At 49.0% G+C, this 16940-nt stretch overlaps 2 protein-coding genes across 5 annotated transcripts in view; one reads left to right on the forward strand and one right to left on the reverse strand.

Moving 5' to 3' along the window:
* pcm1 (pericentriolar material 1) overlaps positions 1 to 12893 on the reverse strand; it is a 17291-nt gene extending 4398 nt beyond the window's left edge. For 2 of the 4 annotated variants that reach the window (XM_088418718.1, XM_088418716.1), the window contains exons 1-27: positions 12712 to 12893; positions 11911 to 12022; positions 11096 to 11332; positions 10659 to 10988; positions 9296 to 9466; positions 8902 to 9021; positions 8617 to 8806; positions 8351 to 8460; positions 7485 to 7758; positions 7255 to 7405; positions 6600 to 6812; positions 6393 to 6517; positions 6091 to 6311; positions 5430 to 5578; positions 5236 to 5365; positions 4663 to 4830; positions 4391 to 4566; positions 3933 to 4112; positions 3564 to 3837; positions 3348 to 3493; positions 3204 to 3277; positions 2189 to 2375; positions 1810 to 2117; positions 957 to 1112; positions 746 to 802; positions 417 to 589; positions 55 to 183 (exon numbers count right to left, since the gene is read on the reverse strand). In XM_088418718.1, the coding sequence (XP_088274844.1) occupies positions 55 to 183; positions 417 to 589; positions 746 to 802; positions 957 to 1112; positions 1810 to 2117; positions 2189 to 2375; positions 3204 to 3277; positions 3348 to 3493; positions 3564 to 3837; positions 3933 to 4112; positions 4391 to 4566; positions 4663 to 4830; positions 5236 to 5365; positions 5430 to 5578; positions 6091 to 6311; positions 6393 to 6517; positions 6600 to 6812; positions 7255 to 7405; positions 7485 to 7758; positions 8351 to 8460; positions 8617 to 8806; positions 8902 to 9021; positions 9296 to 9466; positions 10659 to 10988; positions 11096 to 11332; positions 11911 to 12006 (4545 nt within the window). In that variant the 5' untranslated portion in view covers positions 12007 to 12022; positions 12712 to 12893. Of the gene's footprint in view, positions 1 to 54; positions 184 to 416; positions 590 to 745; positions 803 to 956; positions 1113 to 1809; positions 2118 to 2188; positions 2376 to 3203; positions 3278 to 3347; positions 3494 to 3563; positions 3838 to 3932; positions 4113 to 4390; positions 4567 to 4662; positions 4831 to 5235; positions 5366 to 5429; positions 5579 to 6090; positions 6312 to 6392; positions 6518 to 6599; positions 6813 to 7254; positions 7406 to 7484; positions 7759 to 8350; positions 8461 to 8616; positions 8807 to 8901; positions 9022 to 9295; positions 9467 to 10658; positions 10989 to 11095; positions 11333 to 11910; positions 12023 to 12129; positions 12244 to 12711 lie in introns of those variants that run through there. The other 2 variants (XM_088418717.1, XM_088418719.1) reach the window with 2 other exon arrangements.
* A 915-nt stretch (positions 12894 to 13808) lies between these two features.
* sart1 (spliceosome associated factor 1, recruiter of U4/U6.U5 tri-snRNP) lies at positions 13809 to 16617 on the forward strand. The gene is made up of 2 exons (XM_088418602.1): positions 13809 to 13985; positions 14099 to 16617. The coding sequence occupies exon 2, from the start codon at positions 14124 to 14126 to the stop codon at positions 16470 to 16472; it is 2349 nt and encodes a 782-aa protein (XP_088274728.1). The 5' UTR covers positions 13809 to 13985; positions 14099 to 14123; the 3' UTR covers positions 16473 to 16617.
* Positions 16618 to 16940: the final 323 nt, after the last annotated feature.

The following is a 16940-nucleotide window of genomic DNA, read 5'->3' on the forward strand; positions in this document are numbered from 1 at the left end:
GGGAATGCGGACAGAATACAGATCAAACACAAATCAGACGAGCGCGCCTTTTACCGCGTCGCTGATGGTTGAGCTCTCGCTGGGCGTCAGTTCCGACTGGGAGTCCCCGGCCCAAGATACGGCACCGAGGGGGGCCAACTCCTGGGAGGTGCTCTTCTCTGCCAGGTGCCTGCTCACCAAGTCCTGCAGAATAGAGGATTTTATTTATTTATTTTTTTTTACTTTCTTTTGTAATAGGCAGGTTAGCAGTCAAACAATGGGAGAGCATTTTTAAATATGTAAAAAGTACATTACTTAAGGACAATAAAACCAGTACAACCTCAATACTAGATTTAAAAAAAAAAAAATCATTTGTTCAAGTTGACTGTAGCGCCGCGTTGAATGTGATGTTCTTTGAAGTTGGATCGTATACAAACCTGCAGGGAATAGAGCGCCCTCTGCCTCAAGTAGTCCGTGTTGAGCAACTGCAGCTCGTGGAAGAGCTCGATGAGAAAATGAGGCCGTGACTCGTTCTGGGAGATGAGCGTGGCCACTTCAGAGTAGATGGTCTCCCGGAGCGCTTCGAACAAGGAGAAGTCGCTGCTGGCGTCTGCGTTTTTCAGGGACAATCGACACATTTTCGGTCTTTGTCTTCTCGTCGAGAAACGCGAGCGATGACAGTGCGGGACATGTGCGCGTGCATGGGATGTTCTTGGTAAGTTGGGGGGGGGGGGGGGGGGAGCACTGACTTGCGTGGTGAGTTTACCTGCCGCTTCTGTGCATGCAATTCTGTTAGAAAGGAAGGGTGTCCTCCAAGCATAGGCTGTCAGTAGGATAAATTAACAGTCAACTCAAAAGGCGGCCGTGGCAAAAGTGCGAAGAAAGTCTTCAAAACAAACAAGCTGTTAAAGAGTTGCGATATAAGACTAAACTAGAGAGAAAAGGCAGACAGGGTGACGAGTGCTTTTTGGTCGTACCAGATGAAATGTCATTCGCTGTGTTGCCTGACTTGGTTTTGCTGTCGAGTTTCTCTTGAGTAAGTTTGTCCAACAGATGCTGATCCTGGTGATGAGATAATGTTGCCCTGTCTTGGTCCGCGTCCATCATGCTGCTCAGGCTATCGCTCTCCAGACCTGGAGAGTGGTGGCAAGTACAGAATGGATTTTTTAGGTATGTGTAATTCATTTACTTTCCTGATGGCTTTTGAAGCCCAAAAGATTCCCTACTTACAAAATGACATATAACAGCGGTCCTGAAATACTGGTCCAAAAGCAAGATTTTTTTTTTTTTTTTTAATGCATCCTGTCTCAGTTCATCTTATTAGTTGACGGCTTTAATTGGTGTAATTGCACATCCACACCAGTAGGTGAGAGTGGCACTCTAGTCCAAGTGCGCAAGGAGTGTTTGCTTTACTGCAGAGGTCCCTTTAATTCAATACTGATATTAGATATCGGTCTAATATCAGTCAAAACATATCAGATTTGATCTGTCTACATCCAAAATTTCCAATAACTCATATTCTAGCGTTCAATTTCAGACTTTGCTCCAGCTCTTTTTTTCCCCGGCAACATCTGAAATCTTTGAATATTGCATTTTGTCTTTCCTAATCTTTTTTTGAACGCAATGATTTATTTTCTAACATTTCATACAAATAAAGAAATACAAGCAAGTTTAATTCCTGCTGTTATATCGGATTGATGTCCGTATCAGGAATTACCTTATGCAATGGATTGAAATGGCTGTACTGGAACCCGCGCCTCATCCTTTTGCCACCTTGCGCTATTTGAACACTAAAATATAATCTTGTGCCATTGGCTTATGCTGGCCTACCTTTGTTGTTCTTGTTGCGCCCTTTGCCTCGCTTGCGCCGGCTCTTGCTGCGAGAAGCCAGGTTGGCCTGGGCGGAGGCCTTGCGCCCGCTTTTAAAGGTCTTGGTGACGGTGGTGGGATCGGCGCAGTCGGGCAAGCTGCTGAGACTGGCCTCGGACGCCCGCTCGCACTGGGGCCGGGGGCTCCGGCGTCGCTGCGGTGAGGGGAAAGAGCATGGCGAGAAGGAGGGGGAGCGCTCCGCCCCTGCTGGAGGTGGATGATGTGGGACGGTGTTGTTTTGGAAAGAGTTGTTGCACCATCCCGTTGGTCTTAAAGGAGAAGGAACGGTCTTATGTGAAGAACGCACAGAATTAACTGCGAGTCAAAAAGGAGGACCAACCGTCTGTCGCTCGTGACGTTAAGAGGGGAGCGCTGGAGTGGAGGAGGAATACTCGTGAATTCGGTCTGGATGGAGACGTTGGGGTCCATGTGCTGCTTAGGTTGGTCTGGACTAGCGTGATTGGCACCTGCGGCACCCGGAGGAAAGTCTCTCATGGGAGGAGGGAAGCTGGGAAACGGGCTAAATCCTACAGAGATGAAATGGCTTCAGTTCATTTTTTTTTGGAGTACCAAATTTCCTCATAAGTAGTTTCCTCTCTTCATCGAATGAAGCAAAGGGTTCGGCTTTCTCGTGATAAGTATTACAAATTATTTACTAACTCGCTTCATTTACATGCCTCATTGTCAGACGCGCTTTTCTCCTTTGATTGTTGAGACCAGAAAGCGTTTCATACGGCATCCGTAAAAGTGAAGCTTCAGGTAGACGTTATATAGCAAAGGCTATTGTATGCAATATGAAGCTAACAAAAATGTCAATGTACTGAATTTGGTTATTCTACCCCCAAAAAAAAAAAAAAGCAGAAAAAGCGAATACATGTCAAATAAATGTCGCCGTTTGTCAAATGAATCAACGTTTTTTGGCAATAAATCCAACAGTTAACCTAAAATGCTAAATTACATCCAAACGACATCTTTTAGATTGAATGAGTAAATTCTCTTTTACGTACAATTGATACTTTTAACAAGACGTTTTTTTCACTTGGAGTTGACTGAAAATGACATCACCTGTAGTTAAGGCTCGGCTAACAACTAATCATAGCTCAACTGTTGGTCATGTGACCTTCATTAGGCGAACGGTGATTGATCGGTCGTTACCTGAGCCTTCGGCAGATGTCATGTCATTATCAGTTGAGAGCAAGAGGCAACATGTATTTTAAATGGTTTGAATGTGAAAAATAATGTAGTCAAAGTAAAGACAATAACTTTTGCTGCTGAAAAATGGCAGTGGACTATCCCTATATTTGATAGAGTAACAGAGGAAAAGGGCCATTTTTAGTGGAGATGCGTTTGCTAACCTGCAGCTGAAGGGGGTGGTTGCTGTTGCGCCACCTGCTGCTGTTGTAGAAGCTCATTCAGGACCTGCTTCAGTCTAGAACCGCACAACAGGCAACATTAAAAATAGATTCACAGCCTTGAAGAACCAAAATTGCCTTTTTGACCTTTGTACGTTGGTTTGCTGCCAAGACAGCTGCGTGTAGCACTGGTTAAGCTGGTGCATGACCAGGTGGACCTGCGGGGACGTCAGGCTGCTGGGCGAGACGTTGTAGGAGCCGGCCATTAAGTTTTGGAGCATGTACGACAGCATCTTGGAAATACGGGACAGACGTCAGACCGAGTTGCAATTCAGCGCCCCGCTCGTTAATCCGATGGGCAACCTGCTGGTCCTGCAGCAGCGTCTGACACATGCTGGTGCTGAAGTCCAGCTGTCGCTGCAACTGGATGATCTGATCCTGCCAGTGGTTGGTGCCCTCGGACACCGAGAGCTCGGAAGCCCAGCGCAGGTTCTCCTGGCGTCTCGCCGTTGCCTGCTGGTTGGCGCGCCTGGGTGGTGGCGGCGGCGGCGGCAGCTGCTGCTGCTGCTGCTTGGTCTTAGGTTTAACACGAGGGGACTCGAGCCCAGAGGAAAAAGCTGGCGGAGGCTTCAGGTTACTAACATAGAGTAGAGGAGCAAGATGATGTTGTATTTGGTTTCGTCTCTTATCAACATTTTAAAAATGACAAAACTTAATGGACTCTGCACAGACCATTCCTGGTTCTTTGTCTTGGTGTAGACAGGCGGAACCATGCCAGTGGGGAAGACGTGGCCGTCATACACAAAGCTGCTCACCAAGCTGTCCTCTTCCTCCATGCTGCGCTCCGAGCGATAGTCGGCGTCCTCATCCTCATCTAGGTTGCAGGGAGTGGAGCCCCAGGTGGCCATTGTCCTGATGACATTGGCAAATATGAATCCCTTCATAGGCATTCGATGAATAATCAACACGATTTGATTATTCGACCCATCGTTACTTGCGGCACAAAATAAGCACTATATTTTAACTGCAATTTGCATTATTTAATTTAGGACCAGCCTTCAGTGAAAATATATGGTACCAATTTTAAAATATTCGACATAGCAAAAATATTCAAAAAAATACTGACAAAAAGATATCAACACCTGCTTTGCTTTTGTAGTTTAGATTACATTTAAAGATATCATCAATACCTTTCATCCCGACTACCGGCAAGCTGGGACGGACCCGCCTGTTCGTCGGTGCCGCACGGGGAGTCGGTGAGGCCGCGGCGCCGCTGATGTTCGGCCATCAGGGACTCCAGGTGCTTGCGTCGCTGTCGCAGCTCCTCCCGCGCAACTTGGTGCCGCCGCATTTCCGACCAGAGGTGCTGGCGAGGCGACATAGACGGCAAGCGCAACTCGGGTTGAAAAATTCAGATTTTGTCTGAGAGCAGAGACGCGGATACCGATCTGCGTGTCGTTACCTCGTTGTCGGGGACTGAAGTGGGGGCGGCTTCGGGAGCGGCGGAATGGAGCGCTGCCGGGCTGCTTTTGGCCGCTGCCGAGGGAGTCTTCGCAGCAGCTGGCGTCGAAGCTGCGACCGGAACCTTCCAAAGTAGACCCTGTTCGTTCGCTTGGCCGGACAGTGAGGACTGGAGGAAGGAAAAAATAAATACAAAAGATAACAGTATTATGAACGTCCATGAGGTAGTATGATCGTGTTTCTTTCTGTAAGGCATCACAAAAGGTGACCCAAGTATTATAATATATTAGTTTCATGCATTGACTTCCACCAGTCAAATCCGAGGTGCATGAACAACAAGAGGAACCTCTGGCGACCTTGAACAAACTCTGAGGAGATCAAAAGAGTCACTACCAGTGTTGGCCCATCAGCGGGATAGGGGCTTGAGGCAAAAGTGAACTGCAAAACCCATTAAAAAAGCCGTAAAAAGCAGATTTCCATGAAAGTGGGATGTTCCGCAATAGACAAGTAGATTGATCTAGAGATTCGTCGACACGCGTCTATTTGAGAAAATTAGCATTCGTGTCAAGGGTACCTGCAGGTCAGGACACGTCAACTGGAGGTCCTGGATCTTGCCCTGGATTTCACCAAGCATCTGACGCTCCTCATGGAGCTGCTTGAGCGCCTGTTTCTGTTGACGAAGCTTCTCTTTGTAGATCTTCTCCCTGATATTACATCACATCAAGTGAGTCAAGCTGAGGCATCGAGACTTTCACTAAAAGCGCATACCTGGTTTTGATGTAGAGGGAGGCATCTGATCCACGAGGTTCCTGTTGGGGTCCTGCAGCTTGCGCTCCCCCCAAGTTAACCCTAGTGTTATTCTGCTGTTGGTGCAATGTTTCCTCGTCATTGGCTGTCGTGGCGTCTGTGTCATCGCTCTGGACACACGCAAAGACTGTGTTCAAGAATTTCCTCAAAAAGGAAAAAAAACCCTAAGGTTCTGGGATATGTGTCTGCTGCATGTGCCATATGCACAGATTCGCATCATCGAGAATGTGCAGCTTGGCTATTTGGTTACAAAGCCCTTTTTTTGATTTGTGTGAGACCAAAATGCCATGAAACAGTGCTGTGATTATCATTGTTTTTTTTGACCAAATAAAATGGAAAATGTATTAGATTTTTAAAAAATATTTAGCATCTCCACACCTTTGACTGAACCCTCAAAAAAATAAGAATTATGTATTTTCTTTTTGGACTGTAGAAGAAAAAAACCGAAGAAAAAGAGTATTTAATTCATATAATGCCAGACATTCAAAATAAAAATAAAAATTCGGATCCACGAGTGTCTTTTTAATTTTCCTATGCCCAAACAACATTAAAAAAAAAAGAAAACAAGACAGCCTATTTTTCAGCATTTTGACTTCATTTTCCTACGTGCCTATCCTCTCACCTGGACCATGGCAACAAGCTCCTGCAGCTGACGTAGCTTCTGCTTGGCTTCGCGCTGATGAAGCTCCTGGGAAAAGCCCGCGTCGCTGGCCAGGCTGCTGCCAGACCGCGAGGCCGACGCCTCGTCGTCCGGACAGACGGGGCGGGCGCCGGCGCCGTCGTTATTGAGGCCGTCCTCGTCCTTGGCCCAGTTGTAAGTTGCGTCCCTGTTGTACTGGCACTCTACAGTGGCGGAGAAGCCAAAGCGGGTCAAGTGCAGTCGATGGTTGAGGAGGCGGCTGGCGCGCGAGGCCGTGAGCGTACCGATGGCTGACGGGATATTAAAGCTGCGAAGGTTGGCGGCCGACCGGTTGTTTATCTCCAAGTTGAGTCGACTGTCGCGATTGTTGGTGGCGGCGCAACTCGAGACGCTGCAGCGGTTGGCGAGGCTGTTCCGAGTAGGCACACAAACCGATGAAATGACACACCACTCTCATGTGGCATTCTGAGATTATGTGCAATTAGGCACACCGGATGTTAGTTGGCGACTGCTGGTTCTCTTGCTCGTAGTCGAACATGGCCTCCAGCATGGAGCTGTCCTCTGTCTCTTCTTCGTCCTCCTCCTCCTCTTCCTCATCCTTTACGTTTTCATTCACGGCGTCCACCATCATGTCAGATGTCTGTTGAAAGTACTGCACTAGTTCCCGGAGCTCGTTAAGGCGCTTGTGGACCTCCTTCAGCTTTCTGTTGGAATGCAAAACGAAAACAATTGAAATGGTAACATTTTTTTGGTTTCAGCTTTTAAGCCTCCAGTATGCATTTTGCACAAAAATGTGTTTGCTAGATTAAAATAAAATTTAGCTAAGTCATTTCAAAAGTGTCATTTTGAGAAAAGAACTATTCACTAAATAGAAACTAGAACTAAATTACGCTTTTTTTTTTCAAATTACTATGTAAGAGTATGTTTTTTTTCCACGAGAAACTGCCACCGCCAACATTTTTTTAAAATTACAAAATCAAACGGTTTTTACACTTATCTTGTGTCATTTTGGAAATAATTTAAAAAAAAGAGGCTCAATAACTTCATTTCATTTGTCCCCTAGATTACAGTAAATGAATGGAATCACAAAGCTGGGAGAGGGGACTTTGTTGATCCGTTTTTTTCCGTGTTGTTTTCTGTGTTGACCTGAGTTTGTCCGTGGAGTTGACCACGCCCGCATGTTGTGGGAGCACGTGATGAAAAGAAGCGGCGGCAGCGGCTCCATTTGAGCAGCTGGCAGACGGACAATCTGAAGAACCGCCCGTGCTCAAACTGCGCCGCGTTGACAACGCGCCGCCTGAAAGAAAGCGCGTGTTAAGATTAAAGCATCTTAGGTCACCACGTGGCCTGCCGTTAATGATTTGGGGGTTCCTCACAGGAGTTGTTGTTGAGCGTCTGGTCTCTGAGGGAGTGCAGTTCGTGGAGGATCTTGTCCATGGTTTCCTTCTTGTCTTGCAGCTCCTGGAGCTTCGTGAGCTTGGCGCCGGCGGTCGCGGCTCCTCCGTCGAGGCCGCCGTGGGGCCCGGAGGCAGAGTGCAGCACCGGCCTATGTGGAGGCGGGCCCATCGTCCTGGGGGCCCGAGACCGGCTGACTTCTCGGGACAGGGAGAGGCTTTCCGCCTGACGACGGTTGTCTGGCACCGACTTGGTCTAGGGAGGAATCGTTACATTGTCAGTTCCTCGACTACGAATATTCTCAGATGTCTGTAGTCCTTGATGAAGATATAGCCTTTGCTTTTACTGTGGAATACAATGGCAAATGCTTGCCCATTTTCTGGTATTTTCTGTTACAGAATAGGGTTGGCTGACACGGCCAACAGAATAAAATCTCAATTTTAATCTATTTTAAACCAAGCAATTAACTCAATAGACCAGGTCTGCCCACACATTGGGATGCGATTTGTTCAACTGCACGTACAACGCGCTGCCCCTCAAGCCGGGGGCGCGTGAGCAAAGCCAAACGCTGTGAGCTGATTCTTCACAATCAACTGTATACATGGTACAAGTAACACACGACGCGAATGAGATTGGTGCGCTTTCATTTCTTCCGTTTTTCCTGGGAGCATAGTCGTGACAACACTCGACTTGATAATCGTTGGTTCCCAGACTCCAGTGATTGATTTGTTCAGAAATATATTTTTAACATAGTAGGAATAGAAATAGGAATAGAATATGGGAATAGAAATGAAAACTTTTACCATTCATTGAAAAAAACTGAAAAAGTAAAAATAATCCAACAAACCTGAAAGTCCCGCAGTTGATTGTGGAAGCGCTGGATTAGATCATTGAGCTCGTCGTTGAGCTCCGATGTGATGCTCAGCCCGGACACGCTGCCTGTTGTTTCCGTGACAACTGGAAGATGGGACAAAAATCTCACGCTCTGCGATTGTAAACATTTCGGGGACGGCGTATTTGACTTGTCATTTTTCCACCAATTACAGTGGGATTGCCGGTTCCTTATTGTAAAAGTACGAGTCCTGCATGCGTTTTGAGGGGTATGAGTCTCACCCGCCGCGTCTTCAATGACAGCGAGCGCTTGCTCGGCGCTGTGCTGCATGGCCAGCAGAGCCTCCTGGCGGCCCTGCAGGGCCCGGAGCTGATCCTGCTGTTGCATCATTTTCTTCAGCAGCTCGCGCTGCTTGCGAAAGTTCTCTAGTTCTTCCTTCTGTTCTCGCGCGGATGTGTCAGGCCAGCCACACTGTGACAAAATCCCGTGTATTTTTCAAAAAAAACGACATCAAGTGGAAAAATATTCAGAACACTGATTCCTCGGAGGTGTGCGGCGAGGCATACCGGTGCGTTGGATGCATCTGAAGACCTCACGTCGACATTGAGGGAGGTGCTCTCCACCAAAGAGCCGGAACCCACGGCGGAATCTTGCGTCCTCGCGTCGTCCTCTTCATTATCCCGAGCCTATCATCACATCGGCGCAGGTGACAAATGTACAATGCGAGACTCGCCTCGTTTCGCCATCAACGACAATGCCGATTCCCGAGGAAGACATTTCATCTACCCGTCCGCTATCTTATTGTTGCTAATTTGATGTATGCATTTTTCAATTTAAAAATCAAGTAATGCTTGATTTTGCCAATGTGTGATCACATCGCAAAACAAGTTCCGAGATTTGATAAATCAGACGATGTCGGTAGAGCACAACCAAAGCCAAAAGAGCGGGCAAAACACTCACCAGCATTTTCTGTAGGAAGCGCAGGTAGGACTTCTCCTGCTCCTTGAGGTGCTCAATGAGCTGAGAGAGGCGCTCCACGTTGGCCGGCACATCGTTCTTCTCCAGCAGGTCGTCGCGCATGGAGCTGGCCTTGCCGATGTACTCGCGGATCTGCACCAGCTTGCTCACCAGCTGCATAAGAAACGAACAAAAGATTCAGGGTCGGGGGGCGTGAGAAGGTGCTAGTGGATAGAAGACTGCAAGGGAGTGAAATGAGTGGTGGCCAAAGTGAACGGCGGTCACGGGGAGAGGCGCAAACTGTGGCGGGCACCCAGAGGGGCGTATTTATAAACTGCCCTAAATACAGCTGCACAGTTCTGCCTCACTTTCAGCCTACTTTGTTGTCTCAGTTGACTATGAATTCATTTTATTACATTAAACGATCCTATAAAAAGCATAGGTGACGGAACTTTATTAAGGGCAATTTCCAGACCACAATTTTATGTATAACTTACAAAATACTTTCGTGTGCAGTCGTGTAAGCATTCGCTTTGGCAACTGCCACACAAGTACGACGTTAACATTACTGTACGTATATTAAAGGGATAGTGTGTAAGATTTAGACCATTTTTCATTACGGCCAGCAGGAGGTGCTTCAGTTGCTGCATTTGCTGCAGTTGCTCGAACAAACACGGCCGCCTCTGGAAGAGCCACCCCTGATGTAATATAACTACACCTATGATTATATTTAAAACATACTGTTGGTCATTAAGAACACATTTGTTTGCAAGGTTTTGTCATTTACAATCATTGAATTTATTTCTTTTGAATGAAAACCGGTCTAAATCTTACACACTGTTCCTTAAGGAAATCAGACACTCAAGCGCAGATTATCGCAACCGTCCAAACGAAACAGTGGCCGTACAACTTGGAACAGATCCCAACTTTTTCATGTGACATCAAATCGTGTCTTATGTAAACAAGTGGACCGCAAGCGCAAATTTTGAAAAACAGACCGCAGGGGGCCCAGGTGCGGTAGGAGTAAGGGTCAGACACTCAGCATGAAAACCACGAGGTGGTGTTGCCAAACGGATGAACATATCAGAAACATATTAAGGCCTTGTGAAACAGAAAACCAACCGACTTAAAACGATGACGTCCGTCCACTTGCCCGCCCGCCCGCATCCGTCCCCCCCTCCTCCCACTGGCCCGCCCGCATCCGTCCCTCCCTCCTCCACCGAGTGTTTCATCGAGCATTCAAACTGCAGCTTTTGCAGTTAGGAAATCCCATGTTATCACACCGCAATCACGTTGCAAACGCGACTGATCCTTCAGTGCTAGTTTCGACCAAATTTGCCCTGAATTCTAGAAGAGCGAGTCTTACCAGGCTGGTGACGACGGTGGCTTCTCCTTCCTCGCAGTCCGAGCGTGCCGGCACGCCGCCGCCGCCGCCGCGCGACGGCCTCGTTGCCGTTTGCTTGGCGGTAGCCCCGGGGGTGAAGTCGTCCCTCGCCGCCGGGCTCTGCTTCTTGGGTTCCTTGGCGACGGTGGGCGTGGAAGGGGCAGAGGTGGCGGCGGGGAGCAGCAGCATCTCCTTGCTTTTGTTGGTGTTGACGTGCAGCTGGGGGAAGTTGTAGGGTTTCTTGTTCCCTGCCGCTAGCTGCCGCTGGTTGTTGGCGGCCGTCACGCGGCCCTGGGAGTCGCTACCGATGCTCTGCCATCAAAGATTAAAGAAGGTAAAAGTCTGGCCTTTTTTTTCTTTCCAATTATGTTCCATGCATGACTTTTACACGATTGCGAAAACAAGCAGCTTCATCTCACCTCGTCCATATCCGAAAAGTGGATCCTCTGGTGGATTTTGTCCAGTTCCGCCTGGTCTGGGACCGAGTGCTGGCTGGAGTATTTGACATGCACCGGCCTCCGCCGACCGCTCCAGGGAGTAGAATTGGGCGAAATGTCATTGGTCAGCCGGCCTTCCGCCACCAAAGCGGCAGACAACTTTTTTTTGTTTTTCTCTGATGAGCGGTTGGCCTTCTTTTGCTGCGCGCCATCCCAGTCCTGAAAAATACAAGTGTTGAGGGATGACAGATCATTTCAATAACAAAAATGTATGTATTTTTACCTCTTTACAGAGTCCAATCATTTCCAGGTACCTCTTTACGGTTTTGTTTTGTTTTTCGCCCCCGGACAGATATCATGGCAAAGGTTACTTTAACAGTGTCCAAGAACCATACAAAAACAATGACCAACGGAGGAAGACAGAACGGGATTATGGGTACTTGCTTTGAAGTGATTTTCCATAGATCTTGGATGAATAAAAGAAAAAGAAACGAGAAAAAACTTCTTTTTCTCACTGTTTTAATTTTGCTTGTATGTGTCTGCTATAAATTGGTTGATTGGTTGCCTAAAACTTACTTGTATGTTTTGAAACACTAAATGTAACACATTTAGCAAGGAATTTGCTCAGGTTCCAATCAATTTGCTCAGGATTTGAAAAGAACACCGTTCCATTGCGCTCGCGGCAATGTTTCCAACCAAAGCAGAAATATTAAAGCTAATCTTGTAAAGGGGATAGTAAATAGCTGCCACCGAATGTGATAAGAAAGTTATAGTAGGTTTAATTAGTGTGGGTTTACCATGTTATTGAGTCTGTCCTCCAGACTGGCATTGGCGACGCTCCAGTTGTGCAGCTCGTCCGCGCTGTCGTCTAAGGGGGCGCCTCCGGTTGCCATGTTACCACCAGTTTAGCTGCAAACCCACAACAAAAATGTCAAGACTTGACATTTAGAAACAAACGCGTCGGCTGACTTTTTTGTTTGTTTCCGAAGCTAAGCACGGCGTGTACAACTGCTAACCTTCGACGCCGATTTCACACGGGCCGAGCACTCGGTTTCTCGACCAGTTATCCGGGCGTTGAAACGCTCTGATAACCGTCACTTGCGCGTCATAAAAACACACGCCAAGAGAACGCAGTTTACGCGCAAAATAACTCTTCAAAGCGAACGTCGAAAGACCGAAAAACTCAGGTCGAAACGGACATTTTTTTTCTGGCTGGGGGGGGCTTAGAAGTTACTGCTAGCCCCGGGAATCACCATGGCAACGACTGAACTTCAATACAACCGCCTCGCGTTGCGTGGCAAACGATCAGCCTCACCGCTAAGTTTGTCAAGCTAGCGTGAAACATAAAATAGTGAGGTTAATGACGTCACGCGGTGTATGCGGGGAAGGGGGGGGTACACCTGGCTAACACCACCTCGCCATTAGCATCCTGCTGTTAAGCAACATTTCCGATACTAACCACCCAAAACAGCCGAAATAAAGCCACCTTGTACAAACAATCCAAAATAGCAAACAAGTTAGCCCCACTTTCAACTACTATCGTCGAGATAAACCGATCCACGCAAGTCAACATTTCAGAAAATAGGAATGACAATCACCGTAGCTTAACGTTGTGATGTACGTTTTTTTTTTAATTCTTTTTTTTCTCCCTCGTTGAATCCATGTGAGGAATTCCTTTACAATCACCCCTCTTCTTCTTCTTCGGCGTTTACTCCGTGTAAACAAATGCAATATTTGTACTCTATCTGCAAGCTTCGTTGAACCAAGCTCAACCAGCAGGTGTCCGGAAATCAATGTGTCGTCACTAAATCGCGACAAGGAAGGCGCGACCAATTTTAAAGATACAGTGTAAACGTTGGGGGGGGGGGGGGGGGGGGGGGGATAAAAGGATCAAGCTATTATTTTGGCTAATTGTCCTGTTTTCGGGATTTAAACTCAACATGTTGCCAAGTTAATCAGACGTTAGTGTGCCCCAGTGTGTAAAAATCACCCCGACCCGAGCAGTAAGCTAAAATCAACAAGTGATAGGATTTATGGCTCTCTAAAGGGGGCCGTTCATTCGGGAGCCGTTCACCAAAAAGAGTCAGAAAAAATAATCATGTTTTTTCCCTTCTTTATATTTTGAAGCACCAACGTTTGACATATAAAATACACAATGAGATTTGTGACAATGCAGATCGCGCGGGGGGAGTTGAAAGGTTCTTTGCAACGACTCGGTTCCCGTCGTTAGTATTGAAGAGCCGTTTAAAAGACTCGGTCCGTTCGCGAACGTCACATCACTAGACTCAGCCAACGTCATTAATCTGCATCAATTCGCATCGCAGCCCAATGAACCAAAATATTAGTGAATATGTCACGTTTCTTTAAAAAAATAGTTCTTGAAATTGGCAAATATGGCGTTGCTTTTTTAATTAAAATGTATGGGGTGTTCCAGAAGCCTTGGGCACATTTCAAGTCCTCGTATCTCAATTGTAATAAGATGACTATGGTACTCTTTCAAAGTGGAATTCGTTCTTTTTCTTTTGAAACATATTGTAGTTTTTACAATATATTTGTTAATAATTGCAGCTATTTTTAACTACCCTTGAACTCGCTCACAATGATAGCTTATGATTTTTTCGGATAACAACAGTACAGTATAATCTTTCCTACTGCAATGATCATCCTGACCTGTAGATGGCAGTGAAGTGATTTCGCACGGCCGGAAGCGGTTTGTTCAGTGCGATTGTGTCGTCCGCGTTTCGTCGCTCGTGATCCGAGCTAAGACGAAAATAAAAAATTGTACATAAATGATTTGTTAGCTTACTTGTCTTGACGAAGATCTGCATCGTATCTACCAAGGGGCGCCGATTCTTTCTCGTCTATTTGCTGGGTGAGTAAAAAGTCTTTTAATGTAGCGAAAGATGGACGCTAGCTCATTAGCAATTCGAAGCTAGCGTCATCTTTTCGCAATCGTTAATGTTTACAAGCGGATATGTGTTGCAGATTTGTCACTGCAGAGGGAATAACAATGGGCTCGTCGAAGAAACATAAGGAAAAGAGTCGCGACAGGGAAGCCGAGGATCGCCGTCGCGAGCACAAAAAACACCGCCGCAAGGAGCGCGACAGAGACGCATCGGAGCGCGATGGCAATCGAGACAAGGACAGGCGAAAGCGCTCCGCGTCCAGGGACAGGAGCGGACGCGACAGCCGCAGCAAAGGCGAGAGGAGCGGCGGGGAGCCACGCATCAAGAAGGAGAAATTGGATAAGGCTTATGAGGATGGAAACGGCGAGGTACAAACTCAGTCCGCCAGTGGAGACGCATCCCTCAGCATCGAGGAGACCAACAAGCTCCGAGCCAAGCTGGGTCTGAAACCGCTGGAGTTGAACGACAACAAGAAGGAACTCGGCACCAAAGAGGAACCGCTGGTGGCGGAGACCATCAATCCGGCTCTCATCCAGAAGCAGAAAGACATCAAGGAGAAGCTGGCCGCCATGAAGGAGAAGCGCCTGCTAAACCAGAAGCTCGGAAAAGTCAAGACCCTGGCTGAGGACGACTGGCTGGAGGACACCACCGCTTGGGTGGAGAAGAGCAGGAAGGCGGCAAAGGAGAAAGAGATGGCGGAGAAGAGAGCGAAACTCCTGGAGGAGATGGACCAGGAGTTTGGCGTGAGCAACCTTGTGGAGGAGGAGTTTGGGCAAGGGCGGAAAAACAGCGCCTACACGGCGCGGGATCTGAAGGGCCTCAAAGTGCAGCACAAAGTGGACTCCTTTGGCGAGGGCCAGACGGTCATCCTCACGCTGCAGGACAAAGGCGTCCTCGAGGAGGAGGAGGACGTGCTGGAGAACGTGGGGCTGGTGGACAAGGAGAAGGCGGACAAGAACGTGGAGCTGAAAAAGCGGAAGCCCGATTACAAGCCGTACGAGGAGGAGGAAAGCGTGGAGGACATGGTGACGTTCAAGTCGCGCTCCGTGCTGTCCAAGTACGACGAGGAGATCGACGGCGAAAAGAAGAAGAGCTTCCGCTTGAAGACGGGCGGCGTGGCCGACGGCGAGCGTGAGCGGGAGCTGCAGGTCATGCGAGAGACGCTCCGCAGCCAGGCGCAGTCCTTGCAGATGCCCTCGCTCGCCATCGCGTCGGAGTACTACTCGCCTCAGGAGATGGTGGCCTTCAAAAAGACCAAGCGACGCGTGAAGAAAATCCGCAAGAAGGAGAAGACGACGGTGGCCGACTTCCTGCTGATGGACGACTCGCGCAAGACGGACTTCGGGTCCAGGACGCGCGGGCGAGGTCGCAAAGTAGACTATGAAGACGAGGGGGAGGACGGCGGCGGGCGGCCCGAGGAGACGACGGAGGCGCCGCGGATGTCGGACGACATCAGGACGGCGGAAATGGACATCAGCGACGACGAGGACTTTGCGCCGCCCGAGCCCGCCGTCCTGGAGGAGGACGAGGCCGAGCAGGAGCTGCAGAAGCAGCTGGAGAAGCAGAGGAAGCTGCGGCAGAAGCGGCTCCTCAAGGACTCGGGCGAGAAAATCGCCGAGCGGCTGAAGCGGCTCGCCGAGGACGAGGACGGCGGCGCCGCCGCCGGGGACAAGGAAGGCGAGAAGCGCAACAACATCGTCTTCAACGCCACCTCCGAGTTCTGCCGCACCCTGGGCGACATCCCCACCTACGGCCTGTCGGGCAACCGCGAGGATCAGGAGGACATGATGGACTTTGAGCAGGAGGAGGAGCGGGAAGGCGGCGGCGGCGGCGAGTCCAACTCGGACGGCGAGGACAACGTGGGCTGGAGCAGCGTCAACCTGGACGAGGAGCAGAAGCAGCCCGACTTCGCCACGGCCTCCGCCACCATCCTGGACGAGGAGCCCATCGTCAACTCGGGCCTGGCCGCCGCCTTGCACCTGTGCAAGAACAAAGGCCTGCTGGAGACGGAGGTGCAAAAAGTGGCCCGCGTCAAGGCCACCAAGGGCGCCCTGCCCAACGACAACTACTGCATCGAGGACAAGATGGGCTTTGACGACAAGTACAGCCGGCGCGAGGAGTACCGCGGCTTCACGCAGGACTTCAAGGACAAGGACGGCTACAAACCCGACGTCAAGATCGAGTACGTGGACGAGTCGGGGCGCAAGCTGACCCCCAAGGAGGCCTTCCGCCAGCTCTCGCACCGCTTCCACGGGAAGGGCTCGGGCAAGATGAAGACGGAGCGCAGGATGAAGAAGCTGGAGGAGGAGGCGCTGCTCAAGAAGATGAGCAGCAGCGACACGCCGCTGGGGACCGTGGCGCTGCTCCAGGAGAAGCAGAAGTCGCAGAAGACGCCCTACATCGTGCTCAGCGGAAGCGGGAAGAGCATGAACGCAAACACCATCACCAAATGATGCTTCTGCTTTTTTTCTTTTTTTTTTTTCTTCCTTTTTTCCTTCCGTTCTATACTGCACTTGTGTTTTACGGCGATCGCTACGAATGGAAAAAGTTTCCGAGGCGGAGTTGTTCAAATGAGTCAATAAAACGCTGACAAACGTGCGTTTCCCGGCGCTTGCTTTCCAGGACTCGGGTGGCGAATGTGCCGTCGGGGTGGCTCTGACGCAGCTCGCGTTCAATTCTAGGATACGCTAAAAGCCGAGTCGAGCGGGGGACTTCCTCGATATTTTGCCGCGTCGACTTTCACGGAAAGCTTTTCCGCGGCGGCTTAACGCGTTTGCTTGGAACGTAACTGACGTTGGGACAAGATTTTTCGGAGCCTTTTAAAGTGGCCCTCGCGCACTTGCCTTTTTCTGTACGCGGCACCGAAATGAAAACGTTTGGACACCCCCCTGTCAAATTTGCGTTTTCACCACCCTCTTGTC

This window comes from Hippichthys cyanospilos, chromosome 7, assembly GCF_059441005.1.
Source record: "Hippichthys cyanospilos isolate Australia breed blue-spotted pipefish chromosome 7, RoL_Hcya_1.0, whole genome shotgun sequence".
In the NCBI taxonomy this organism is placed as follows: domain Eukaryota; kingdom Metazoa; phylum Chordata; class Actinopteri; order Syngnathiformes; family Syngnathidae; genus Hippichthys; species Hippichthys cyanospilos.